Source organism: Sus scrofa, chromosome 12 (genome assembly GCF_054392235.1).
Source record: "Sus scrofa isolate SSC_HxYL_T2T_F1_AM1 chromosome 12, Sscrofa_HxYL_maternal_Yorkshire_Landrace_v2.0, whole genome shotgun sequence".
Classification (NCBI taxonomy): domain Eukaryota; kingdom Metazoa; phylum Chordata; class Mammalia; order Artiodactyla; family Suidae; genus Sus; species Sus scrofa.
This window is the reverse complement of record NC_139394.1, coordinates 66,053,824-66,080,578: the sequence shown is the minus strand read 5'-3', so window position 1 is coordinate 66,080,578 and position 26,755 is coordinate 66,053,824. Positions and strand designations below refer to the sequence as shown.

Below are 26,755 nucleotides of genomic sequence, written 5' to 3'. Positions count from 1 at the left end.
CAGGGGATTATCAGAGCTGAAGATTTAAACTTGAAAGTATATTCAATAGGGAAAGAGAACCAACTTCTGAGACAGCTTGAAAAATGCCCTACGCACCCATCAGACGGGCTGCACGGAAGGAGCTGGCAGGAGCGGCACGCGGCCCCCCCCCCCCGCCTGCTCCCCGCAGGATGAAGCCCGGCTCCTCAGCTCGTGTGGCCGCGGGCCCCTGACCTCCTCGGGCCTTGCCTCCTGCCTGCACCCCCACCCTACCCCCTGGGCCTGGCCCGACGGTGGCCATCGCGCTCTGCTCTGTGACCCCCTAACAAATGCACCAGGACAGAAGGGATGGCGCCCCCGCCCCTGCCCAGACTCGGTCCTAAAACCGGAAGGCACTGAGCCTCCTCCTCTTCCGCGTGGAGCACTCGCTGCCTCGTCATGGGGACACACGAGAGGGCCCCGCGGGGACGCTCAGGCCTCCTGCCAACAGCCAGGTGGGGGCACCCAAGGTAGCCCCTCCAGCACCGGCCGCCACCCGGCTGGGCTGCCCCTGGGTCCCTGACCCACAGAAACTACAGATCATACGTCTGCCGTCTTAAGCGGCTCCCTTTGGGACAACTTGTCACAGGAGCAATTAATAACGTCCCAAGGCGTCCCCTCGCTCCCGATGCCCCAGGCCTCGGCCCACGCTGCTCCCTGCCCTCTGACCTTCCCAGCCGGCCTGCCCTCCCGCAGGGTCCAGCGGGGTGTCAGGTCCCCAGCGAGTCCGGGCACAGGGCCCTGTACGGCTCGAGGCCCACCCCCCCATGGGCAGCAGAGGGCCAGGCACCCAGAAAACGCCCGTGACGGCCTGTCACCTGGCTGGACAGCCGCCATGGAGGGCGTCCTCCCCACGGGATGAGGGGAAAACGGATGTTTCTCAACAAACATTTACGCCCAGAAGCATCCGTTCCTGGCTCCAGACGATGGGGGCGCGAGAGGCGCGCTGCCAGGAGCCCTTCCTGCTCTGCCCGACGCGCGGGGGCTGGGGGACCCACCTGGATGAGAGCCAGCACCTTGTCCTGCACGATGGCGGGGGGGCTGTTCTTGGGGGAGATGACCTTGACCAGGACGCTGTCGACGAAGTCCCGGTTGGCCACCAGCACGTGGAAGCGGTGGCCGCAGTTCTTCACGCACGTCTCCAGCACCTGGCGCGGGCAGGCAGACAGGTCACCGGGACCGGGAGCAGCCGGGCCCCACCACCACCCCCCACCTCGTCCTGGGCGTCTCCACACACGCCTGGTCCCCGGGAGACGGGGACCCCTTGCTGACCGGAGCCCCTGTCCCCACGTCAAGCAGCCGGTTGGGGACTGAGGCACCAGCTGGTGTCTCAAGGGGGCCCAAGCGGCCAGGCGTCCCTGGTGGCCCCAGATGTGAGGCGTCAGCCAGCGGACAGGCGCCTGGAGGGAGGAGGCTGCTGCGGCGGCCTGACCAGCTGGCCACTCTGCAGCCGAGACCAGCCGCGCCCGAGGCTCGTCCCCTCCATCCCGGCCTGGGGGCCACCTTCAAACCCAGCCTTGCCCCTCCTTCCTCGTCTGGAAAAATACGTGACGCAGGCCTCAGCCACTCACGACAGGGCGCCTGTGGGTTCTGGCCACGTGGCCAGCACGCGGCTGAATCAGGAGCCACCACTTTCTCCCCGGAGGGCCCGGGGTCACTCCGCCTGAGCTCAGCTTCCCCACCTGCAAAGTGGGCTCACGCGTCAGGGTGAGTGGGGCCTGGAGCACAGCTGACTATGCCACAGGGTTACCTGCCCAGACCCCATGGCCCGGGGAGGGGCCTACGATTCACGCGCGCCCACTGGAGGGTCCCTCGGGCCTCGAAGGCAGCGCTCTGCAAACCCGCCCTCGTGACAACAGGTCCCGCATGCCAGCTCCGCCCATGCCACTGCTGACGGCGGGCACTGCCTCCTTGAACTGTGTCACCGGCAACAGGGGACACTGCTGCCGGCCTCAGCACCCACATTTGCCCAAACGAACTGACCACTGTGGCCCCGGGAGGCCACTCCACGGGGCTGGGGTCGGACAACAAGGCACGTTTTCACTCCATTCTCATGACTCGTTCGTCCCCTTTAGGGAGGTTGGTTCCCCACTTTCCTCAGAGCGAAGCAGCTTAGGAAGGCGAAGAAGGCGGCGTAGGAAGTAGGACAGGGACCCCTGCGGCCCCTCTGCGCCCTGGGCTCCAACCGCCTCCTGCAGGAGCAGCCACCTCTGCTGGACTGTCGTTTCCTCCTCGGGCCTTAAAGTGCCCTGGACGGAGGTGGCCGGGCCGCAGGGGCCCGAGCCCAGCAGAGCAGGCGCTGCGGAGGTGGCCCTGGCCGGCAGGGCCCCCGGCAGGTGCGCTGCCACAGAGGTCAATCTGTCCCTGTGGGCAGTAGGGCCTGCAACACGGGGAACTGTCCAGAAAGCAGCCCAGGCCTGAAGAGGGTGTGAAGGGCACCGCCAAGCAGACAGAGACACACGCGTGCCGGAAGCGACAAGCCCCAGAAGAAGAGCAAAGCGGAAGGCATCGCATTTCCTGATTTCTTTCCTTTTCTCTTTTGTGTGTGTCCTTCTAGGGCCACACCCTCGGCACATGGAGGTTCCCAGGCTAGGGGTCTAATCGGAGCTACAGCTGCCAACCCACACCACAGCTCACAGCAACGCGGGATCCTTAACCCACTGAGCGAGGCCAGGGATCGAACCCGCCACCTCATGGTTCCTATTCCATCCGTTTCTGCTGCACCACGACGGGAACTCCCATTAAGTGGTTCTTAACACTGCATTTTTTGTTGCTGTTTGTTTTGTTTTAGCTTGGAAAAGAGCTTAAGAAAAAGCTGAAATCTAATAAAACATTTGAGTCACGTTGGGAAAGAAAGACAAGAGTCAGGTGTCGGGAGGGGGCAGAGAAGGGGCAAATTGGTACAGCCACGAGGCAGAACAGTACGGAGGTTCCTTTTGTAAACTTTTTTTATTTTTTCGCTTTTTAGGGCCATGCCCCTGGCATGTGGAGGTTCCCAGGCTAGGGGTCCAGTCAGAGCTGCGGCTGCCGGCCTCCACCGCAGCCACGGCCACGCCAGATCCGAGACCCACACCGCAGCTCACGCTAACCCCAGACCCTTAACCCACTGAGCGAGGCCAGGGATCGAACCTGCCACCTCACGGGTCCTAGTCGGATCTGTTTCCCCTGCGCCACGACGGGAACTTCCGGAGGTTCCTTAAAAACCAGAAGTGGAACTACCTGTGACCCAGCAGTCCGCTCCCGGGCATTGACTCAAAGGAAACGAGGAATGCCCTGTGCTGCAGCGAGCAGGTTACGGATCCAGCGCTGCCACTGCAACCTCTGGCCCGGGCACCTCCACACCCGGCGGGTGCAGCCAACGCCCTCGCCCGCCAAACCCCCCACAGGGACAAGAGCAAAGGCAGTGACATCAGGATCTCAGAGACCGTCTGCGCCCCAACCCTGGGTGAGACCCGGCTCCCGAGAGGCCAGACATGGAAACAAGCTCAGTGGCCACTGCAGGAGAGTGGGCGAAGACAGTGGGACGGGACACACACGCACAGACACTCACTCACACATACACACACCACACACACCACACACAGACACACATTCACACACCACACATACACACTCACTCACAGACACACCTTCACACACCACACACCACACTCACTCACAGACACACATTCACACACCACACACACATATACAACACATACACACCGCACACTCACTCACACATACACATCACACACACACGCACGCATACACACTCACATACCACACACTCACTCACACATACACACACCACACACACACTCACTCAGACACACATTCACACACCACACACACATATACAACACATACACACCACATACACACCACACGCACACACCACACTCACTCACACATACACACACCACACACACACTCACGCATACACACCACACACTCACTCACACATACGCACTCACACATACACACCACACACACATACATACCACACACCCACACATAGTCACACATACACACCACACACACACTCACGCATGCACACCACACACTCACACTCACTCACACATACGCACCACACACCACACACACACTCACGCATACACAACACACACAGACACATACACAACACACACTCATACACACACACTCACACAAGGCACACTCACAACACACAGACACAATACACACTCACACAGACACACATTCAAACACCACACACACACACACTCACACACATTCACACACCATACACACATACACAACACATACACACTCACACATACACACCACACACCCACAGACATATAGTCACACACACACACCACACTCACACAGACCCAACACACTCACAGACACATACACAACACACACTCATACTCACACACACACAAGGCACACTCACAACACACACATTCACACATACACACCACACACCCACAGTCACACATTCACACCACACACACACTCACAGACACACTTTCACACACCACACACATACACAACACATACACACCACACACTCACTCACACAGACACACATTCACACACCACACATGCATACACAACACATACACACCACACACTCACACATACACACCACACACTCACTCACACAGACACACATTCACACACCACACATGCATACACAACACATACACACCACACACTCACACATACACACCACACACCCACACATACACACCATACACACACACTCACACATACACAACACACACTCACACATACACAACACACACTCATACACACACACACAAGGCACACAGACACAACACACACACAGACACAACACACTCAGACACACATTCACACACCACACACACATACACACCACACACACTCACTCACACATACACACCACACACTCACAAACACATACACACCACACACACACTCACACATACACAACACACACTCACACATACACAACACACACTCACACATACACAACACACTCATACACACACATACACACCACACACTCACACAAGGTACACTCACACACAACACACACACAGACACAACACTCACACAGAGACACAATCACACATACACAATGCAAACACACACACATACAACTGCACAGACACACACTCACACGATGCACACACACAATCACACATACACAACGTGCACACACACTCACACACAGACACAAAGGAATACTACTTGGCCATAAAGAGCAGGAAATCCTGCCGTTTGTGACAACCAGGATGAGCCTCGAGGGTACTGTGCCAAGTGAAATAAGAAGGAAAAAGACACATACTGTGTGGCCTGCCTTATCCGCAGAAGGCGACACAGCCAAACAGCAGAGCAGAGCCTTGGACAGGCTCCCAGGGCCTGGGGGTGGAGGAAACTCAGCTCCAGGGTGAGGCCTGTGCTCGGATCTGCAGCAACCGCATCAAACGACACAGACTTGAAGGTCACTTAGAGAGTAAATCTCTCTCCTTTCCTTTCAGGGCCGCACCCGCAGCATATGGGGGTTCCCAGGCTAGGGGCTGAATCAGAGCGACAGCCGCCAGCCTACGCCGCAGCCACAGCCACCCAGACCCGAGCCGCGTCTGCGACCCACACCCCAGCTCACGGCAACGCCGGATCCTTAACCCACTGGGCAAGGCCAGGGATCAAACCCACAACCTCAGGGCTCCTAGTCAGATTCGTTAACCACTGCGCCACGACGGGAACTCCTAGAGGGAAAATCTTTACTAATATCACCACACACAACGTAAGGGGATGGATGTGCTAACCAACCCAGTCACTTGTGACACACACACACACACACACACACACGGGTACGGGGTCGTGGCACTGGGCACCCTAAGCTTACAGACGCTGGGTGTCCGTAACGTCTCAGCCAGGCTCGGGGATGGTGCCGCCATCAGTGCCCTGCTGGGAAGGACTTAAGGCAGAGCCCACGCCAGAAAGACGGGCAGCTGGCACAGGACCCTGAGGCTGGGCCCCGATGGAGGGGCTGCAGAAACCAGAAAACGGCCTGGCGCCTGAGTTCATTCCCGGCTGTTTCTGCTACTGAACACAATTCATTTGGAGAATGACTCTGGGTCGAGTGAAGGCTGCAGTTCAAACTCGGAGGAAAAACCCCAAAGCGTTCAGCTCTCTGTTTCTCAACTGGCCTTTTTCTCATTATTCAAATCCCAGTTCCCTGGTGGCGAACTCTCCTAATAATTTTGGGTTTTCACTTGGGCAAGAAATCCCAGCAGTCTCTCTTGCTTTAAAAGGAACGTGCTAAGGCTGTTTTGGACAAATGCCTTGCTGTCCTGCAGAGAAGGTCTGACCTGCTGGAGTTTCTGGCTGCAGCCCCGCTTCTGCCACATCTGGAAAAACGTCAGCTTTTAAGACAGAAGTAACACCTGAGGCCACCCTTCTGGATTTCTGACACCTTGAGGTGGGCCAAACCCTGGTCTATTCCTTCCCGAAAGGAATCCCTGGGCTGACCGCCCCAGGAGCCCCACGACGATGGTCAGCTTTTACCCCGGAACCCACGGCCGGGCCCCTCACGGGCTGTGCCGTCTGGGCACACCTCTGGGCCTCTCTGAGCCTCAGTTTGTTCATCTGCAAAAGGGGGTGGTGACGAAAGCTGTCCTGGAAGGTGTCTGGGAGCATTTGTGTTAACACCTGAGAAGCTCGGCGCAGGGGCCGGGGGAAGCTTGCATTTTCACAGGGAGGACGCGGACCCTAGAGAAGCTGCGGGCAGTGGGCTGGTGGCCGAAAGGGACCCACGCCCAGCCTGTGATGCTGGGCAATACCGCCCATTCCCCCAATCCAAGCTTCCATGACTCAGGGGGTAGGAGAGCCCGAGGGCACAGGCAGAGGGCACTGGCTGTCCCAGGCAGGCCCCCAGGGCTGTGCCAGGAGCAGGGGTTTCCCCAGGCAACCCCTCCCGCCCCGAGGGGGCTGCACTCACGGTCAGCGCCAGCATCACCTCCCGGTAGTTCCGGTTCCCATTGAGCCGCTTCTTTAGTGCTCGGATGGCATCCTTGGGCCTGGGGAAGAGGACAGATTCAGGTCCTTGCAAATCCCACCGGGCACGAGCCGACAAAACTGCTGCCACTTGTGTCCACTAGCGGGTCCCCAAGCTGGGTAAGGCCCCATGTTTGTAACCGCAAAGGGTGGGAAGCGCACGAGGCATCCAGGCAGAGGAATCAGGTCAGCTCCCATCACGTTGATCCATGAAGCAGAGCCCCGAGCAGCCACGGAAGAAAGATGCTCCTCCCGCCAGAGGCACGGCTGGCAGGGTCTGCAAAGCGGCAGTTACCGGGGACAGGGGCACCAGCCCAGGGAGGAGACGGGCAGGGAGCCGGTACGCCGCCCAGGGAGGGCTCCGGGCCGTCCACGCCCTTCTGAGGTCTGGGCCACGTTCAAGGATATTTCCCCGTGTGCGGGGACTTGGCCAGCCCCCCGCACAGCCTGGCTGCTCAGCCCCTGGCTCCACGGACTCCTTTTCCCCCAAGAAAACTAAGGTAGGTCTCTCGACACCTCAGGAGGTGTGTTTTCAGCTAAGGGATCTGACCCGGCCTCCAGAGGGCCTGGCAGGCTGACGGACCGGACCGGAGCTGCAGCTGACACCGGCCTGTCACAGCCCCTGCCGAGCCTCCCGCTTCCCCAGCCCGCCCCGCGCCTCTCATGTTCTTTCTCTTATTTTATTTTATTCTTTTTGCTTTTTAGGGCTGCACCCATGGCACATGGAGGTTTTCAGGCTAGGGGTCCAATCAGAGTTGTAGCCGCCAGCCTACACCACAGCCACAGCAAAGCAGGATCCAAGCCGCATCTACACCACAGCCCGTAGCAATGCTGGATCCTTAACCCACTGAGCGAGGTCAGGGATCGAACCCTCCAGCTTGCGGTTCCTACTTGGATTTGCTTCCGCTGCACCACGACGGGAACTCCTCATGTTATTGCTTTTAATCCGGATTGGACAAAGTCGTGGGGCCCTTCTCTGACACCCCGGCACCTGCTCCGGGGAGCCCCCTGCCACCTGGGGACATGTCCATGAAGTCTGGGTCTTTCCCGTCCCCACAGTCCTGAAATATTATCTATTTACCAGACAGGGCCTCTCAAACAGCGGGGGAGGGGGAGGAGGGGGCAGCTCTGCTCCTCAGCCCAATCTGGACAGAAAGGCCCAGGCTCAAGGCTTCTGGAGGAAAGAAAAAGACCTGGGGGCACCCAGTTCCCAACCCTGACTTTAAGCAAGGACTCGGCTCCCAGGTTGGGGGGGGCCCCCTGCCTGGTGTGTCTGCAGTTTCCCAACGGGGACAGCGATTTCTGCAAATACGGGGCTTGACATGCTCAGCTTTGCGGATTTTGTGGGATCGAGTGGGCAAGGTTCTGCGGCTGCTGGCCAGGGTCCTGGATTGGTCCCTGGTCCCTCTGCTGCAGCCCCATCCTGCTCCTCTTGAACTTGCCGGGGGGGCAGAAAGGGCGGGGGAGCCTCACGGGCTGCACTCACTCGCTCGCAGGGCGCAGCATGTGCATGTGTGCAGGGGGACCTCGGAGAAGCCGAAGCTCCGGGCTTGCAGTTTACATGAAAAGCCATCCAACGGGGGCGCGGGTGAGAGCGGCCCACGGTGAGCGCAAAAGCAAGGGTTTATCACTCCCCGGGGAGACGCTTCAGGGACAGGGTCAGAGCCACGCCAGGACCGCACAGCTTCAAGCGGCAGCGGCAGATGAGGCTGCGGATGGGGTGGGAGGGCGGGGACCTCGAGCCCAGGGAGGGGCCTGTGGAACAGCCATCAAGCCTGCCCATGGGGCCGTGGCCTCCCAGATGTTACACCCGGGATAAAAGACCGACTCGAGGGCAGACAGAGCTTCGGCGGCTGCGGCCCGGTGGGGCTGGGCTGACACCCTGCATTGCCTCCTAACTTCTGGGACCACAGCAAGTGACCCGGCCGCTCTGGGCCTCAGTTCCCTCAACATCAAAACAGGTGTCAGGAGTTCCCGTCGTGGCGCAGTGGTTAACGAATCCGACTAGGAACCATGAGGTTGCGGGTTCAATCACTGGCCTCGTTCAGTGGGCTAAGGATCCGGCGTTGCTGTGAGCTGTGGGGTAGGTCGCAGACATGGCTCGGATCCTGCGTTGCTGTGGCTGGGGTGTAGGCCGGCAGGTGTAGCTCCAACGAGGCCCCTAGTCCGGGAACCTCCATATGCCGCGGGGGGGGGGTGCCCTAAAAAAAAAAAAAAAAAAAGAAGCGAGGCTACAGTGAGTTCCCTCTTGATGGTGTGGACAGAGGGCCAGGCCCCGACGGCTCTGGCAGAAGCGGAAGCAGAGGAGCTGCGAGGCAGAGGAGAGAGTCTCAGGAACCAGGGCAAAGACACAACCCGGGGTGGGTGGGGCGAGGCCGGGGTCAGCTCCCGACCTCGCGGGCCCCGTGTCCCGGGGCGGCACCGGCGGCACAGAGGCGCAGGGCCGGCTCAGTCTGCGGGGGGCGGGGCGGGCGCTGCCAAGGACGGGGTGCGGGTGGGAGGGGCCGGGACGCACCCCTCCTCCGTCTCGTTGATGATGTCGCAGATCTCCATGTTCAAGGTCCAGTCCTCGCTCTGCAGGGAGCCGTCCGTCGCCTTTTCTGTCAATTCAGGAAGAAGACCGGGTTACAGCCCCCACGGAACGGGGCCCTGGCAGGCAAGAGGGGGCACCCGGACCCACCCCGGGCCGCGCCCTGCTTCTGGAGCACACGGGGAGGGGGCCCGGGGGCCGGCGCCCAACGCCGCCCTTCCCTCGCCCAACTCCCACCAGCCAGGACTCTGAGGAGAAGACGCGGAAACGCTCCCTGACGCCGGTGTGACAATGACTTCATGGCCGCGACAGCGAAAGCCCAGGCGGCGGAAGGAAAAATAGACAAACTGGACCGCACCAAACCCGAAAACCTTCTGCGCATCAAAGGACATAGTCGACAGAGTAAAAGGCCACCGAGGAGTTCCGGCTGCGGCGCGACAGGATCGGTGGAATCCGGGGAGCTCTGGGACGCGGGTTCGACCCCCAGCCAAGCACAGTGGGTTGAGGATCTGGCACTGCCATAGCTGAGGCTTAGGTTGTAACTGCGGCTCTGATCTGATCCCTGGCCTGGGAACGCCACATGCTGTGGGGCAGCCAAAAAGCGGGAAAAGGCCACCTCCGGAGCGTTAGGAAGTATTTCCGGAGCTGAGGAGCTGGTACCCTGCAGATGAAGTGCAGAGCCCTTACAATGCAACTCAACACAACGACAACAGCAACTTAAGGGAGCTCTCGTTACGGCTCCGTGGGTTGCTAGCATCCATGAGGAGGCGGGTTCGAACCCTGGCCTCGCTCCGTGGGTTAAGGATCCAGCACTGCCGCCAGCTGTGGTGTGGGTCGCAGACGCCGCTCAGATCTGGCGTTGCTGGGGCTGTGGCCACTGGCTACAGCTCCGATTCGACCCCTAGCCTGGGAACCTCCATACGCTGCAGGTTAAAAAAAAAAGAAAGGAAGGAAGGAAATTTTGACACCTGCTACAACACGGATGAATGTTGAGGGCGTTGTGCGGAGTGGACGAAGCCAGACACAGAAAGACAAATGCTGTGTTAGGCCACTTATTTGATATTCCTACAGGTGTTACAGTCACAGAAAGGGGAAGTCCCCCCCCCCGGGAGGGGTGGCTGGGGACAGAGTGAGGACAGAGCTGCAGTTCTGCAAGATGAGGGAGGCCAGAGAGTGAGCGCAAGACAGTGTGATTACTGAACATTTAAAAAGCTTAGGACGGCAGATTTTGTTATGCGTATTTCATCACCACTAAAATGTTTTAAAAATCCCCCTAAGGGGGGCGTTATTCTCTCCCACATTTAGAAAGAAGGATGCAAGGCTCAGAAAGGGGGGGTCCTTGGCCAGGATCACAGAGTTGTGTTGGTGGCTCCAACATCTGGTCTCAGGTCTGTCCGTCTGTCCCTAAAGCCTGGGCATTTGCGGACATAGCCCCACCTGTTGGCACAGGTGGGTTCGGATCCCACATTGTACCTTAAACGAATCCTACACTGTGGCTGCACCTGCAGAAGTTCAGGCGCCAGGGATTGAACCTGAGCCACAGCAGTGACAACGCTGGATCCTTAACTGGCTGCACCACCAGGGAACTCCCCGTCACCACCCTTTTAACAAAAGCTTCGTAGACCCCACACTTCCACTGACATCCAGACGCAAAACCCGCGACATCCACGTTCTGGGAGCGGCCTTGCTTACTGGGTGCAGCTACAAGAAGGGACGCTTGTTCTGTACGCAACACCCCTGAACTCACAGGACCAAACCGGCTCTATTTCCAGCACTGACAACACACTCCCGGAGTGCAGCTGCTGCTCCGAACGAATGTCTGTGCGCCGTCTCCGTCTGCATTTGACAGCCTCGGGGCGTCACCGTCACCACAATTTTCCACCCTCTACTCGTCTGTCACCCTTGGCACCTGAAGACGCTGCCCCTGAAAGAGCGAACGCGCCCCCAGGTGGCGGGAGCCTGCCTGGGGGAGCCCCGCGGGGGCTGGGAGCCCCTCACCAGGTGCAGTGCAGGTGTGCAAGAATGTGGGGTCTGCCCCAGGAGGAGGGTGGGGGGCCCCCAGTGGTGACCCAGCCTTATGCGCAGAGCCAGGGGATGCCCAGAATCTGCTGGCCCGGGAGGCAAGTCCCGTCACCAAACCAGAAGTGGCACCCCCAGGCCCATGGGGGAGGTCAGAGTCAGGGGGTAAGGACGGGGCCACGGCGTGGAGGTGGGGGCTGGGGGACGGGGCAGGCCCCCAGGGAGACGCCCAAAACACCAGTCAGTCTAGAGAAGCAGCGACTGAGGGCGGAGGCACTGGGTGACAGGACCCCGCCTCCAGCTCCCGCTCCCCCCACCTCACCCTCTGAAGGGCCCCCCCCTCAAGGTGTCCCCTCCCAGAGGAAGTGGCTCCCGCCCGGGGACACACATGACAGGGCCCATCTTCGGCCACCAACCCAGCGGCCTCCTGATAAAGCCGCCCCGCCTGCGACCCTTGGAGCCAGCGAGCAGCCAGGCCAGCTGGCTGGGGGACCACCCTCTGCTGGGGCTCTGTCTGCCCAGCCCGGGCGGCGGCACAGACTCGGGAAGTGGGAAGTGCAGTGGCGCCGTGGCAGGGCCTCGGGGACATGGTCTGGGAGGCCTGACAGAGGAAAGGCCCAGGCACTGACAGCTCATCTCCAAGGTGGGCCTAGCAGCCGAATCCACCAGCTCTATGCTCAGCCGCGCCCCCGCTACAGCTCCGCGAAGGGGCCCAGAGGCCGCGGGACTCATCCGCAGGCTCCGCGCATCCGCCTCCGTTCCCGGGATCCCCAGGTTTCGAGCTGGAAGATACACACTCTTCTTGATTATAAAGAACCAGCCCCCCAAGAATGCTTCCTTCTTTCCATCTTGCTGGAAATGCCACACAAACACAGCTGGCAGCTGGCCCGGCCGGGGAGCTGAGGCCCACGAAGGCACTCAAAGCAGTTCCCGTCCCCTCTCCGCACACAAGCGCTCCCGCGGCGGAACCAGGCTGGACCTGGTGCCCGGCCACGGCGGCCACTCCCGCGGGCTCCCTCGGTCCAGCCCCCCGGCTGGAGGACGCCAAGGTCAGCCTCGTTTCCTGGATGTTGTCAATGGTCTAAACCTAAGATACATCCGGTGTGAGGGCAGAAATACCACGTGGCAGGGGCAGCGGGAAAGTCATTCCAGCCGCCAGTCCTGGGGACTGGGGTGGGGGCACAGGTTCATGACCCCGGCTGCAGAGGCCCGACCTTTCAGAGGTCTCTGGTGACAAGCTAATGGCTGGGGTGGGGCAGTCCCCGACCCCCCACCCCCCGGCCCCATCATGCCTTCAGCGTAGAAGAGGTGCCACCTGATGCTGGTGCCGAGGCGTCCCCTCCGTTCAGGAAAGGCCGTCCCTGCCTGGTGCAGCCTGGGGGCCAGGATGCCCTGACCGCCCTCCGGCCCAGCCCCACCCTCTCCCAGGCCGCGGGCAATCAGGGCGGTCCTGCCGGAGGAGCCTCGCCGTGCAGCGCCCTGGTTGCAGGGCTACTCCGTTGTACGCTTCGATGGTAAAACATCGGGACTTCGGAGGCGGCGTGGAGGCTCCCCTGGGCAGGGTGAGCCCCGGGCAGGTCACGACGGCGGGTGAGGCGGACGCAACTCATGGCAGCGCCACCCCTGCCCTGAGGACTCCTTGCCAGCTGCAGGGACAGGACCCCGCCCAGCCCTGCTTTCCTGGACCATTCTGTCCTGCGGCAGGCGGCCGAGGCAGCATCCTCTGCAACCTTCAGGCCAAAGAAAACCCCGCGGCCCCATGCTCCCCGGAACGCGCCCTGCGCTGTCGCCGGCCCGAGCACCGGGAGAGGGAGGCAGCCAGCCATGACCCACGGCTGGGGGGCCATGCGGGTGGAAGTGAGCGGCTCCCCCACCTGTGACGGGGCGAGGGGACGGGGCAGAGCAGGTGCTCCCCAAGCTTGGCTGCGGTGAGCTGCCCTGCCTGGGTCCCGCCACCTCCCAGTCGGAGCCTGTGGCCACCAGGCGGGCGTGATGGGCTCCCCCAGCGGCAGGTGGGTCAGGCCCTGCCCCCGGGAAGGAAGGTGACCCAGCTGAGGGCCACCGGGCCCTGGGGTTCACCCCGAGCCCCGCACCACTGGCTCCCTTTCCTCCCCTCGTTCCTTCCCTGGGTACCGTTTCCTCCCAGTGAGGTGACAGGTCCCCGCCGTCTGGGATCCCCTCCAGGCCCCCGCCCTGCTCTGACTGTCTGCTGGCCTGTGCACACGCTGTCTTCTTTCCTGGTGGTTTCTCTTGCTGAGGCAAACAGACGTACCATAAAATTTACCTTATTCGCACATCTGAAACTAACACAGCATTGTAAATCAACTGTACTCCAACACAAAATACAAACTAGATTGAAAAAAATGGACCATCTTAGCCATCTTTAAGGGCAAGGTCACAGCGGCATTAAGCAGGCTCATGCGGTTGTGCGACCGTGCCCACCCCATCGACACGCTCGCCCCTCCCCCGGCCCCGGCGCCCACCCTTCTCTTCTCTGTCTCCTGGAATGCGACCCCTCTGAGCACCTCACGGCGCTGGTCCCCCTGTGACTGGCTTATTTCACGCAGCCTGACGGCCTCGAGGTCCAGCCGTGCTGCGGCAGGAGGCAGGATCTCCTTCCTCTGGGGGGCCGAACACACTTCACTGCGCCTTGTTGCTTCATCTGCGGAGGGGCAGAGGGGGTGCTTCGCCTTTTGGCGCCTGTGAACAGGGCTGCTGTGACGGGGTGTGCAAATATCTGGGTCCCTGGTTTCCATTCTTTGGCATAAGCGCCTACAAGTGATGCAGTGGACGGAGCTCTGGTTCCTCCGCTGCCTCCTCGCGCTTTGATCCGCGCGTCTGGACGCAGGGACACTGAGCACCTTTGCACTTGCTCATCGGGCGACTCGGGTATCTTTGCATAAATGTTTATTTGGGTTTTGTGTGTGTGTGTGTGTGTGGCTGTGCCCATGGCATGAGGAGGTTCTGGGGCCAGGGATCGAACCTGTACCACAGTGGTGACCCGAGCCACAGCGTGACAACGTGGGATCCTTAGCCTGCCGAGCTACAAGGGAACTCCTCGAGTCCCTGTTCTAATGGAGTAGTTTGTATTTTTGTTGTTCTGCTGTGGAAGATATTTATATGTCTTATATAATATAGACATAATTCTCTATCAGATACGTCCTCTGCAAATAATTTTTCCTCTTGATAATGTTTTTTCACTCTTGATAATGTCCTTTGATGCACAAAAGTTTCTAATTTTGATTAAGCCCAATTTATCTATTTTTTTTTTGTTGCCTAACTTTTGGTGTCATATCTAAGAAATCACTGCTAAATCCAATGTGATGAAGCTTCCACCCGCTTTCTCCTAAAACTCTTTTTTTTTTTTTTTTTTTTTGGTTTTTAGGGCCGCACCCGAGGCATATGGAGGTTCCCAGGCGAGGGGTCAAATTGGAGCTACAGCTGCCAGCCTGCACCACAGCCACAGCAACGCCAGGTCCTTAACGCACTGAGAAGGCCAAGGATCAAACCTGGGTCCCTCATGGGTGCTAGTCAGAGTCGCTTCCTCTGAGCCACGATGGAAACGCGCCACAGTTGTGTTTTGTTTTTGTTTTTTTTTTGTTTTTTTTGGTCTTTTTGCCTTTTCTAGGGCCACACCTGCGGCATATGAAAGTCCCCAGGCTAGGGCTCCAATCAGAGCTACCGGTCTATGCCACAGCCATAGCAACGCAGGATCTGAGCCGTGTCTGCGACCCACACCACAGCTCACGGCAACGCCGGATCCTTAACCCAATGAGCAAGGCCAGGGATCGAACCCTCAACTTCATGGTTCCTAGTCGGATTCGTTAACCACTGAGCCACGACGGGAACTCCACACAGCTGATTTCTGAGTGCTGATTTTGTATCCTGCCGCTTTGCTGAATCTCTTGATTAACTCTAACCATTTTTTCCCACGCAGTTTTTAGGGTTTTCTACATATTCGGTTATGTCATCTATGGACAGAATTTTACTTCTTTCTTTCCCATTTGGATGCCTTTCCTTTCTCGTCCTCTGTGACTGTTCTGACTCGCGCTCCCAGCGTTACTTACGTTGAGCAGAAGAGGAAAGGTGAGCGCGCTTGGGCCCGCAGGTCACTTTACAAACCCCGTCATACGGGTGAGAACCACGGGAGAGAAAGTGTGAAGGCGGGACCCACAAGTGGGGGGTCTGGGTCCTCCCTGCCCACGCTGGGCACCGCTCCCGGTCTTCCCCAGCTCCGACGCCATCCATCGGGCTCCTGATGGTGCAGTCCGCGCAGTGGCCAGGCTTCCGAGGCTGACCTCGCTCTCTCCTGAGCGGTTCTTCCAGTCCCACGGCCCTAAGGAGCCACGTGGAAACCTGGGGCCACGTGACGGCATCTGCAGAAGGGCCTGGCCTGTGCTGCTGGGAAGTGGTGACCGGGGATCCTTGAGGCCTCCCACGGCCTCCCCCGGGACACAGAAGCAGGAGAACCGGCTATCAGAGTGGGGTCTGAGCACAAAGTTCGAACCTCACTTGGGCCAATTACAGCGCGACCCCGGAAGCGCGACCCCGTCAAGGCTTCCGGCATCTGTGAGATGCGATGGTGCAGCCAGCGAGCAGGAAACAGAAAGCCCTGCAGAGCCCCCGAGACGGTGACCCCGTCCCCACGGCCCGGGCCTCCACATTCCCACGTCACCACCGCTGCCAACGCAAGACCCCCGCTGACTCAAGGCCCTTGGATTCAGGCTTTCCGATCTCTGGGTCCCCTTCCAGAAAGAAGCCCGGCCCCCGCCCCGCGGCTGGGCGCACCTGCAAGGGGGGAGAAGAGGCCGCGTTTCCACGGGGAAGCAATCGCGGAAGCCCTGGTCTCAGCGGCCGGCGGGCCGGACGGCCCTGGAGACCCTCGCAGCAAACATCACGTCCCCCAGCCTCTGGCAAAGGGGCCTGGAGGGGAGGGGCCGCCACGTCCTGCTCTGAATGTGGCCCCCTGCACAGTGACCTTGCATCCTCAAGGCAACGGCGCCGAGTCCCTTCTCACCCCAGTGGAAAAGGGAATGAAAACCAGTGTCCAGCGAGCTGCCTTCCGCTGGGCCAGGCTCCTCACGGACACTGGGTTGTGTGACCAAGGCCACCCTGGCACAACGCCCCCAACTGGGCTGGAGCGAAGGGGACCCTGGCCTCGAGAGCAGCCCAGGCTCCGGGTCGCAGGTGAGACGAAGGAGGCCTGGGCTGAGACACGTGAAGCGAGCAGAGGGCAAGGGTCAAGCCCAACCCGCTCCCCTTGCTGCAGTTCTTTCATCAATCAACGCTGAATGCCCGCATGCTGGTACACTCCCTGAGAAGCTGCAAGGCAAAACTTAGCACTGGCACAGAACGATTACCCAAACCCCAGGCTTTATTCCGACGTCCCCGTTTTTCCCACTAATGCCCTTTCCGTCGAGGATCCGGTCTGGACACGGCACCGTGCTCGTGAGTCTCCTCCTCTTTTGAACCTTCTGTTTTCTTTTTCTTTTTTTTTTTTTTGTCTTTTGTCTTTTTGTCTTTTGTTGTTGTTGTTGCTATTTCTTGGGCCGCTCCCGCGGCATATGGAGGTTCCCAGGCTAGGGGTTGAATCGGAGCTGTAGCCACCGGCCTACACCAGAGCCACAGCAACGCGGGATCCGAGCCGCGTCTGCAACCTACACCACAGCTCACGGCAACGCCGGATCCTTAACCCACTGAGCAAGGGCAGGGACCAAACCCGCAACCTCATGGTTCCTAGTCAGATTCGTTAACCACTGCGCCACGATGGGAACTCCTGAACCTTCTGTTTTCTTTAAAGACGGATGCGTTCATGAATCACCGACTAACCACCCCCCAACCTGGGGAGCTCAGTTCCCAGGAGCACCTGCCTGCGCCCCAGCTTCTAATGCCTAACACCCACCTAATAGGGACCCCCCCACACTCCCCAACCGAAGGCGCCTCAGGCAGCAGCCCGAGCCCAGCGGCTCTTCCACGTTCTTAACTGGCGCCCCCCGGGGACCCCGGGTTTCACATGCACTCGGGTGTGTCACTGCCGGCACAGCCGTGGGGAGCGGCAGCCCCTGCTTGTCCTCAAGGGCAGCTGTCACGTGCGGGGTGAGGGAGGGTGCGGGAGGGCACCCAGGCTGGCGCTGAGCCACCGGGGCCACAGGAGCGGGAGGAGGGGCAGGGATGCTGCTCTTGGTGACGGTGGCCGTGCTCAGGGAAAATCTGCCAGACCCTCGTTCCTGCGCCCCCGTCAGGCGGGGCTGGGGGAGGCCCGGGGAGCGAGGCGACCGCCTGGAGGGGCCGGGGGCTGCGCGAGGAGGGGCGGCCAGCAGGGAGAGACCCCGGGTTAGAGCGTGGGGGCTGCAGCCCTGAGCGGGGCAGGCCGTCCTAACGGCTCCCGAGGGGCGCGCGCGGGGCCCGGGTGGGCTGTGCCTGGTCATCTGACCCTGAGCACGTGTCTCCAACGCGCTCGACTGCAGCTTCGTCATCCTGACTCGTGGGCAACGGTCCCCCCCCCCACAGGGCATCGCGATGTGGACGACACAGGGAGCCACACGGCAGGTGCACGCAGGCAGCGCGAACACACGGACAGATCCCGTGGGCAGGGCGCTGTCTCCGAGGCCTGCTGGGCACCCCCTGGCAGAGCGAGAAACCCCTCGGAGCCCCTCCCAGTGTGCGGGCGGACAGGACCAGGACCGGGACTGCGACCAGGACAGGCTGCACTCGGCAGCCCAGGCAGCAGCCAGCCCCACGAGGAGCCAGGGGCCGAGGCTGGAAAGGAAGGCCTCCCGTCTGCCTGAGGGGTGACCACAAAGCTCCAGGCCTGGAGGGAGGCTCCCTCAGCTCCCAGGGCGCCCCCCGCAGGCGCCTGCAGGGAGCTGCCTCCAGAGCAGCGCGGAGCACGGGCTCCCGGTCCCATCACGGCCTCTGCGGTTTGCAAAGGCATTTGTGGGGAGCAGGCAAAACCCACCACGGGGGGCTGCTTTTCCCGCCTGGAGGTCTCGCCTTAGGAGGAACAGCCGCTAACACGGAAAACTATCCGTGTTAAAACGACAAAGCCAAATTCTTGCTCTTAAATCAACACACTTTTAAACGAATGACGGCTACTGCTGGGGAGGTCGCACCGTGTTATCAAAGGTCACACGTATAAGAAACTTTGGAAAACCGGTAAATACCAGGACGCGTGCTCTCGAAGAGTCCTGCCCTTTGATCTATGGGTCTCTTTCAGACTCACAGCTTAAAGAAATCTTTCTCTCTCTCTCTCTCTTTTTTTTTTTTTTTTTGGTTTTTAGGGCCACACCCTCTACATATGGAGGTTCCCAGGCCAGGGGTCGACTCGGGGCCGCCGCTGCCGGCCTCCACCACGGCCACAGCCATGCGGGATCCGAGTCACATCTGTGACCTACGCCACAGCTCCCGGCAACACCGGATCCTTGACCCACTGACCGAGGCCAGGGATACAGCCCACCCTGGCATGGATCCTAGTGGGGGTCGTCAACCACTGAGCCACAAAGGGAACTCCGGAAGGAATGTCTCGAAGAAAAAAGCTGCACAGCCCATCGATTCCACTCCTGGGCGCAGCCAAGACAGGAGGACGACTTTCCAGGCAAAACCTGCACCTGATCGTCTCGGCCGCCTGGTTTACAACAAAGAGCTGAAATAACCCCACCACGATCGACTGGCCAATAAGCTAAACACGGTGCGTCCACAGGAGGGACCGATACTTGGTGATGAAAAGGAAAGAGAGGCGGGAATGTTCGAGCACATGGGTGGGGCCCGAGGACGCTGTCCAAGAGAAACACGCCGGACATGGGGGGACAGCTGCCGCGCGGGGCCGGGGGGGGGGGGGCCTGGAGGGAGGGGTCCACGGGGACGGGGAGCAGCAGGGAGGCGGGGGCCCGGGGGCCCGGGGGCGGAACAGGGAGTGTGTGACGGGGACAGAGTTTCAACTCGGGAAATGACTCCTGGGGATGACGGTGGCGACGGTGGGACACAGTGTGAGCTGGCTTAATGCACTGAGCTGCACACCTAAAATCGGTAAAGTGGCAAATTTCATGTTATTTGGCGTTTTTCACAGTTTTTCCCGTGGGAACAGGAGCCCCCAGGTGGGAAGAGCGCCTCTACCCCAAAGGCCCAGCAGAGGCAAAGGTGCAGACAGCGGAGGCTCAGCCGCTCCATGGGCTGGTGTCCTAAGAGCCACAGGACCGCAGGCGCACGCGGCAGACGGAAGGGGACTCAGACCCTGGCTCGAGGGCTGCCGAGGACGGAGAAAGCCGCTGGGGCCCGTTCCATGCAGCGCCGCTCAAAGCGCTTAGCTCTGCACCGCAGAGGAACAAAGCGATGCCCCAGTAAGTGAGGGTGCGGAAAGCTGGGACCTGTCGCACGGCTGTCACAGGAATCATGACCAAGGTCGTACAGAAACACACTGAAAGGGTGTGAGGAACGCAAGACACAGAACTGGGGGTTGTGTTAAGAGGTGCACACGGACCGCGCCTAGACGCGAAATGAGAAAAGGGGAAGCAGGAGTTCCCTTGTGGCTTAGTGGGTTAAGAATCTGGCGTTGTCACTGCTGCGGCTCGGGTCGCTGCGGTGGGAGCGTTAGATCCCTGGCCTGGGAACCCCCACATGCCCTGGGTGTGGCCCCAAAAGAAAAAACGCGAAAATAACCAGTGTATTGAAGCATTTGGCTTAGAGGCAAATCTTTAAAATGTTTTTCGGTTACTGCTGTTTCGTACAGAGAGGGACTGTATCTGCAAAAAGAATGGCAAACGCGTGACCAGAGTGAAAACCCAGCTATTTAGTTCTTCTGCCAACGACAGCTCTGCCCAGAGCACAAGCCTGCCCTGGACCCGACAAGCCACTCCCTTGACTCTCAGGCTGTTCTCCCAAAGGCTGGAAGCCCTCCAGCCTCAGGGTCTCTCAAGAGGTGTTTTCATCCCGAAAGGGCTCCCCCCCACGCCCCTGGGCCCGGCCAGGGCACCCATGACTGGGCTTTGTTGCCACCTGGTGGGGCACCCAGGGTCCAGGACTAGTCGGAGAGCCAGTCCAGGCTGGCTCGGGGGACAGACCAGACGCACGTGTGATCTGCATCCCAGGCCAGAGGCCACAGGGTTCTCAGGTCACTCCTATCCGTCTACACCACAAATCAGGACACCGACCGTGTGGCAAACAGGGAGGCGACCTGAGAGGCAGCCGAGTTCAGATCCCACAGCAGATGCACTCGTGCCTGGGCTGGGGTCTGAGCACACAGGCTTGGCACGAGGCCATCAACGCCCCCGGGACCCCCCAGTGCCAGAAGCGGCTCGGCCCCAGGAACAGGGAAACATGCCCGGGAGGCGCTGAAAACCCACAGGAACAGGCATTTCCTGGCACCTTGGAACTGTTACTGCACAAGAAGAGACCGCCTCTACCAGTGTCCTCAGCCGGAGGTGCCATGTCCCCAGGTGTCCCCTGTGGAGGCGGGGAGCTTGGGAGACATGCCCACGCGTGTCTGTACACGGCACCATGCCAGGCTGGCACACCCGGGCCCAGACAGCCCACGTCACAGGCAGATGGTGCCCACCACCACCCTGGCAAGTGGCAGAGGCCCCTCCTCAGTGACGGCCAACAGCCCCCAGGACACGGCCAGGGAGCCCTTCCATAGAGAAGGGCCCCTGCCTGGCCTCACGGCAGTGGCCTCGGAAAACACTGAGAAAGCTGTAACTTTCAGCTGGAGGACCAGCTGTTTAGAGTCTACATTTACTTTTTTAAGACGTGATCATGAAGCTGCGGTTACACTTTTCAAAGGATTCCTATCCTTTGGAAACACGCACTTAGGTATTTGGAGACGGAGATACCTGATGCCTGGGATTTACTGCAAAACAATCCAGGACAGAAGTGCGGGGGGCTGTAGCTGAACCGGAGCTGCCCAGACTGCATACCGGCTGCAGCGCACCCCTACAGCCATGGGGTGCAGCGGGGCTGTCATCACAATAGTCTTTTATCTTTTTATGTGTTTGGAATGTTCCGTAAGAAAAACCTTCCGTAGGAAAGGCATAAAGCCATTCATAACTCTGGCCCGGCAATGCCCCGAGCCCGAGGGGACGGAGCCGAGGGAGCGCTGACCCACAGAGGCCTGACCTCTGCTGACCGGAACCTCTGCTGCTCCCAAGGGTCCGCCCTGGGTGGGAGGGTCCGGCCAGAGGGCAAAAGCCCACGGGGCTTCTGTTTTAAACGGCTGCACCTGCGGCATGGGGCGTCCCCGGGCCAGGGAGTGAATCCGAGCTGCAGCTGCGGCAACACCGGGCCCTTTAACCCACCGCACCGGGTAGGGATCAGTCCCGAGGCCCCATAGTGACCTGAGCTGCTGCAGTTGGATTCTTAACCTCCTGAGTCACAGTGGGAACTCCACATGTGGCTTTTTTTTTTTCTTCTTTTTTGCCATTTCTTGGGCCGCTTCCGTGGCATATGGAGGTTCCCAGGCTAGGGGTCTAATCGGAGCTGTAGCCATCGGCCTCCACCAGAGCCACAGCAACGCGGGATCCGAGCCACGTCTGTGACCTACACACCACAGCTCACGGCAACGCCAGATCCTTAACCCACTGAGCAAGGCCAGGGATCGAACCCGCCACCTCGTGGTTCCTAGTTGGATTCGTTAACCTCTGCGCCACGACGGGAACTCCAGGCTTTTAAAAATGAGAAAACAGCGTCACGGGCAGGTGGAAACCAGTACAGCAGTGTGAAGTGGAAAGCAGGCAGCTTGAAGGGTCGTCTGCACACAATCAGCACGAGGTAAAAACTCACATCAGAAAGGCCGCGGAGGCCGATCCTCCCAGTGAGGCCGGGCGCCCCGGGCGTCACCAGCGCACCTGCTGACCTGCTGGCGCTCGGAGCCCGCGGCCTCCTCTGCCGGCTCCCCGCAGCCCCGAGGCCGCGTGGTGGCTCCTCAAGGACCCCCCCCCCCCGAGAGACCAGGGTGTGTGGCCACAGCAGGGACGCAGCAGAGAAAGACCCCACCCAGGCGAGAAAGACCCAAACAGCTGCGGTGGGTCTTGGGTCCGGTCTGGTTCTGCAGACCCCCCTGCAGTGATGTTCAGGAGGCCGCCTCAGGGCCCCCCAGGGAACAAGGCTTCCACCGCTGATTCAAAAAGTGGCCACAGCCCAGCGCAGGCCAAACAAAGCCCCATGGCTTCCGCCCCAGATCCTCGCTGGACCAGGGGCAGAGCCCGCCTGGGTCTCCCTGCTGTGCTCCCCACACACGTCCCCCAGGCAGCGTGCAGGGCGCAGGCGGCAGCTGGGCTGAAGGACGCACACTGCCCTCCAGACCGCACTTGACCTTGAAGGGCTCCGGCAGGCAGCTGCACAGCCAGCACCGCGTCCCCCGTCTGGGCCCTTGCAGACTGGATGGCTCCCACCCTTCTGCTTCCAACTGCCTTGAGCAGCAGGCTTTGGGGACATGGTTTGATGTGGATATTCAAAACCCCAGGAAGAAACCCAGAGGAGGCCCTTTTTCAGAGCAGTGGTTCCTAATTCTTTCCGAATAAAATGTTAAAGGAAGAATATATGCCCTGCGGTGGCGCAGCGGGAACGAAGCCGACCAGGAACCACGAGGTTGCGGGATCCATCCCTGGCCTCGCTCGGTGGGGTAAGGACCCAGCGTTGCCGTGAGCTGCGGCTCAGATCTGGTGTTGCTGTGACTGTGGTGAAAGCCAGCAGCCACAGCTCCGATTCGACCCCTAGCCTGGGAACCTCCACACGCTGAGGGTGCGGCCTTAAAAAAAAAGCAAAAAAAGAAAAAAAATATATATATATAATATATTCCCTGTGAGTGCCCAGGAAGACCCCTCCAGAAAGGTACACACACCTGTGCAAGTGCACACACCTGCAACAGGCTCTTGGAGGCCCGGCCCCAGCTCAGGTGCTTCAGCCGCCGCAGTAAGAACACCTGAGGTCCAAAGAGTCGGTGGGATTCCACAACAACAGGGCCCCTGCGAGACGTACGGGGCCCCGAGCACGCGGACCCCGCTCTGGGCCGGCGGCTGAGACCACCTCGCCCAACGCCTTTGAGGCCGTCGGGCCAAGACGCAGCCTCGTTCGCGGGACCAGGATGCAGGCGCTCCACTCGGCGGGCAGCGTCATCTCACCGAGGGCTCCTTCCACGCCGCCCAGCGTGCTTACCCAGATCGAGTCCACCCTCCCAGCGGAGCCAAAGAGCTGGCCCAGGCGGTTCTAGGAAACGAGAAAAGGCAGAGGCGAGGAGGCTGCGGCCCCCTCCCGGTGCCCAGAGACTGGCTCAGTCCACCCCGTCCACGAGGTAAAATGCCCTTCCCCACAGGCTCCTGTCAGCAGTTGGTCAAAACGCAAGAACTCTGTCCAGCACTGCCCCGGGCCAGCCCTTTGCTGCGAGGAAGTCAGCCTCAGCTTCCTCTTCCCGAGCATTAAACTGCGCTTAAAGGATACGTCCTGCCTGCTCCCAAAAGGAACTTACGGTAGCTTTTAACAAGAATTTATACTCAAGGCAAATAAAATGAAATGAAGACTAGAAATCACATGGAACAAAAGATGACGCTTTTTACCAAGAACCAGAGAGCTCAGTCATCACAACTAACTCGGGCCTGAGCTTCCTGGCAGCCTGGGTGAAAAGGTAAAGACTGCCTTCACAGCCCTCACTCCCGATCAAGGCAGAGGAAGGGACCTCCCACTAGGAGGGGAGGGATTTCTCTCCTGATGCTAAGGAGGTGAACTTGAGATGAACTTGCGCAGTCACTCCTACAGGGAGGTGTGATACGGCAGCAGGAGGTAGGCATCTTGAAAACAGGTTCACAGGAAGCACGAATCAGCCTTCCCCCAACTTCCCGGCACCTCCCCAGCCTCAGGTCCTTCTTTAGGAGACGGCACTGTCGTCCAGCTGGGCTCCTCCTGACTCCGGGACACCCGACCTTCCCGAGCTTTCCTCTGTCCACCCCACACTCCTTAGATCCTGCCTCTTGAACAAAAGGTTCCCCAATTCCCCGCCAGAAGTGGCGTCCTCCCGCCATGCTCCCCGCACCTCAGCCACCCACCGGCACCTTGGAGGCAGGACTGCTGAGCCTCCGCTCTTTCCAGGCGGTGGGACCCAGAGCATCCGGCACAAGTTTCTGGGCCCCGGGCTCTGCGTCTCTGGATGGAGTGGGAAGAGTGGTACACAGGCCATGCAGGGCGTTATGCCAGCTGACCATGCGCGCGTGGCCAGGCCGGGCGCCAGCAGCCCTCGGGGGAAGGCGGGGCCGTGGCCGGGCCCTGGAGACCCTGGGCCGGGGTCGCCTGGAACACGCGCACCCTGGACTCAGTGACAGGGCCGTGTCAGAGCCCGTCCAGCCAGCGGCAGCGCCCAGTCCAGCGAGGCTGCCGGCCCCAGCGGCTCCGGGCCCCTGCCTGCCCCGGCCCGTGAGAGCCACGCTCGCCCTGAGGTCTCCGCATCCCTCGCAGACCTGGGGGCCGCCTCCCCCAGACCCTACTCCAGGGCAGCCGGTGTCTATTTAATTGTTGGGAAGGTACAGCACTGACCAGGCCCCGAGGGGCTAGAGGCCAAGTTCATGAGCCCGTGTCACACGATCCTGAGAGTTCCAACCCCTCACGGGGGGGCGACCCCCCGCACACGTGCGACTTCCACGCGCACAAAACCACCATCCTCACCTCTCACGGGTCAGAGGTTCTGGCCATTCCTAAGTGACTCAACCCTAACACGTCTATGGAAAAAACTGATTTCAAAGACAGAAGACAGACCAAGAATCTGAGTCCCTTTTCAGCCGACACACCAGAAGCCAGAGCCCCCGCCCTCTCCTGGGCACCCGTGCACTGAGGGGACGCTGACCCTGGATGGCAGCAAACTGGGTCCTGTGCGGCTCTGAACCGCCCCCCCCCCCCCGGAAGGCCCTGCCCGAAATGGGGAGACTGTGCCTGTGTGCTGGCGGGGCAGCCGGGCCCCGGGGCCGGCGGGGGTGGAGTGGGGTGCGCTCTGGACCCGGGCAGCGCTGGGTGCCAGGCTCACCTAGGCATCCCGTCAGGCTGTGGGCCTCTGTGCGCCTTAGCATTCCCACGTACACCGTGGGGACAGCAGTACTGACGCCACGGAAATGGTTTTGGTGTGCATCAGACTCGCGTGCAGTTCGTTAAAGTACAGATACGTGGAGTTCCCTCCATGGCGCAGTGGTTAAGGAACCTGACTAGGATCCTTGAGGACGTGGGTTCGATCCCTGGCCTCACTCAGCGGGATCAGGATCCGGCGTGGCCGTGAGCTGGGGTGTAGGTCGCAGACGCGGCTGCGATCTGGTGCTGCTGTGGCTGTGGCGTAAGCCGGTGGCTGCAGCTCCGATTCCACCCCTAGCCTGGGACCCTCCATATGCCGCAGGTGCAACCCTAAAAACACCAAAAAGAAAAATAAATAAATACAGATATGTGAGTCCCATCCCCGTGGATTCTGCTGGCATGCGTCTGATGTGGGCCTAGAAATCTGTGGGGATTTAAATTATTTTTCATTTTTAATTACACAATATGTAAATACATCTCCCCTTGAAAAATATTACAGCGCTACCTTATCAGTTATGATTGCATTCAGCTGCAAGCAATTAAAAACCTCACAGCCGCCTCAACAGACGGGGCTGACTCTTCTGAGGGAACAAGGACTCCGGGAGCCGCCGCCCGGGGCCTCGGGGGGACGGGGAGCTGGTCCTCTCCCTGCTCCGCCAGCACTGGCCTGGGCGCCGTCCCTGTGCCGGCAAGGCGGCCGCTGCTAGCGGGCGGAGCCTGAGAAACGCAGGCAGAAGGCCCGGGGCCGAGGGCTCGGCCTGCTCCCCAAGGAGGGTGCCCTCCCCGGAGCCAGCCCAGAGTCCCTCTGCCCCCAGCCCCGTCCAGCCGGCCTCGTGGGCGTTCTGCTGGGCTCCTCAGACCCTCTGAGGCGCCAAGGTTGGTGGGCGCCGCTGCCCTTCTGAAGCTCACGCCCGGGCTGAGCCGGGGGGCACCTCAGCCCAGTGAACGTTTCCTCTCGTCCCCCCGCCCCCCCTGCCCCCAGACCCAGAAAAACCCGGCCTCCTCTGTCCCGGCCTCTCTCAGGTTCAGCCTCGCCCAGCAGAGGACCCTGGGGGCAGAAAATCATGGACTCATTTTACGAATCAGAGCCACCCTTCAAAGGGTGATCACGCAGCATCAAAGAATGTGACTGCGGGAGTTCCCGTCGTGGCGCAGTGGTTA

The 26,755-nt window shown here is 60.3% G+C and overlaps 1 protein-coding gene and 1 long non-coding RNA gene across 14 annotated transcripts in view; one reads left to right on the top strand and one right to left on the bottom strand.

Annotated features, from left to right (window-relative positions):
• Positions 1–26,755, bottom strand: part of TOM1L2 (target of myb1 like 2 membrane trafficking protein) — a 77,134-nt gene that overhangs the window by 27,430 nt on the left and 22,949 nt on the right. For 8 of the 13 annotated variants that reach the window (XR_002337412.2, XR_014821976.1, XR_002337411.2 and 5 more), the window contains exons 2-4: positions 9,527–9,611; positions 6,956–7,034; positions 1,017–1,166 (exon numbers count right to left, since the gene is read on the bottom strand). Coding sequence is in view for 9 of the 13 variants with exons in the window: in XM_021068006.2 (XP_020923665.1) it covers positions 1,017–1,166; positions 6,956–7,034; positions 9,527–9,611 (314 nt within the window). In the remaining 4 variants the exon portion in view is untranslated. Of the gene's footprint in view, positions 1–1,016; positions 4,619–4,701; positions 7,035–9,526; positions 9,612–26,755 lie in introns of all 13 variants that reach the window. The other 5 variants (XM_021068015.2, XM_084986436.1, XM_084986438.1 and 2 more) reach the window with 2 other exon arrangements.
• LOC146398434 (uncharacterized) lies at positions 21,526–25,916 on the top strand. Its single transcript, XR_014822094.1, has 2 exons — positions 21,526–22,000; positions 23,290–25,916. It is a non-coding gene; the product is annotated as an uncharacterized LOC146398434 (long non-coding RNA).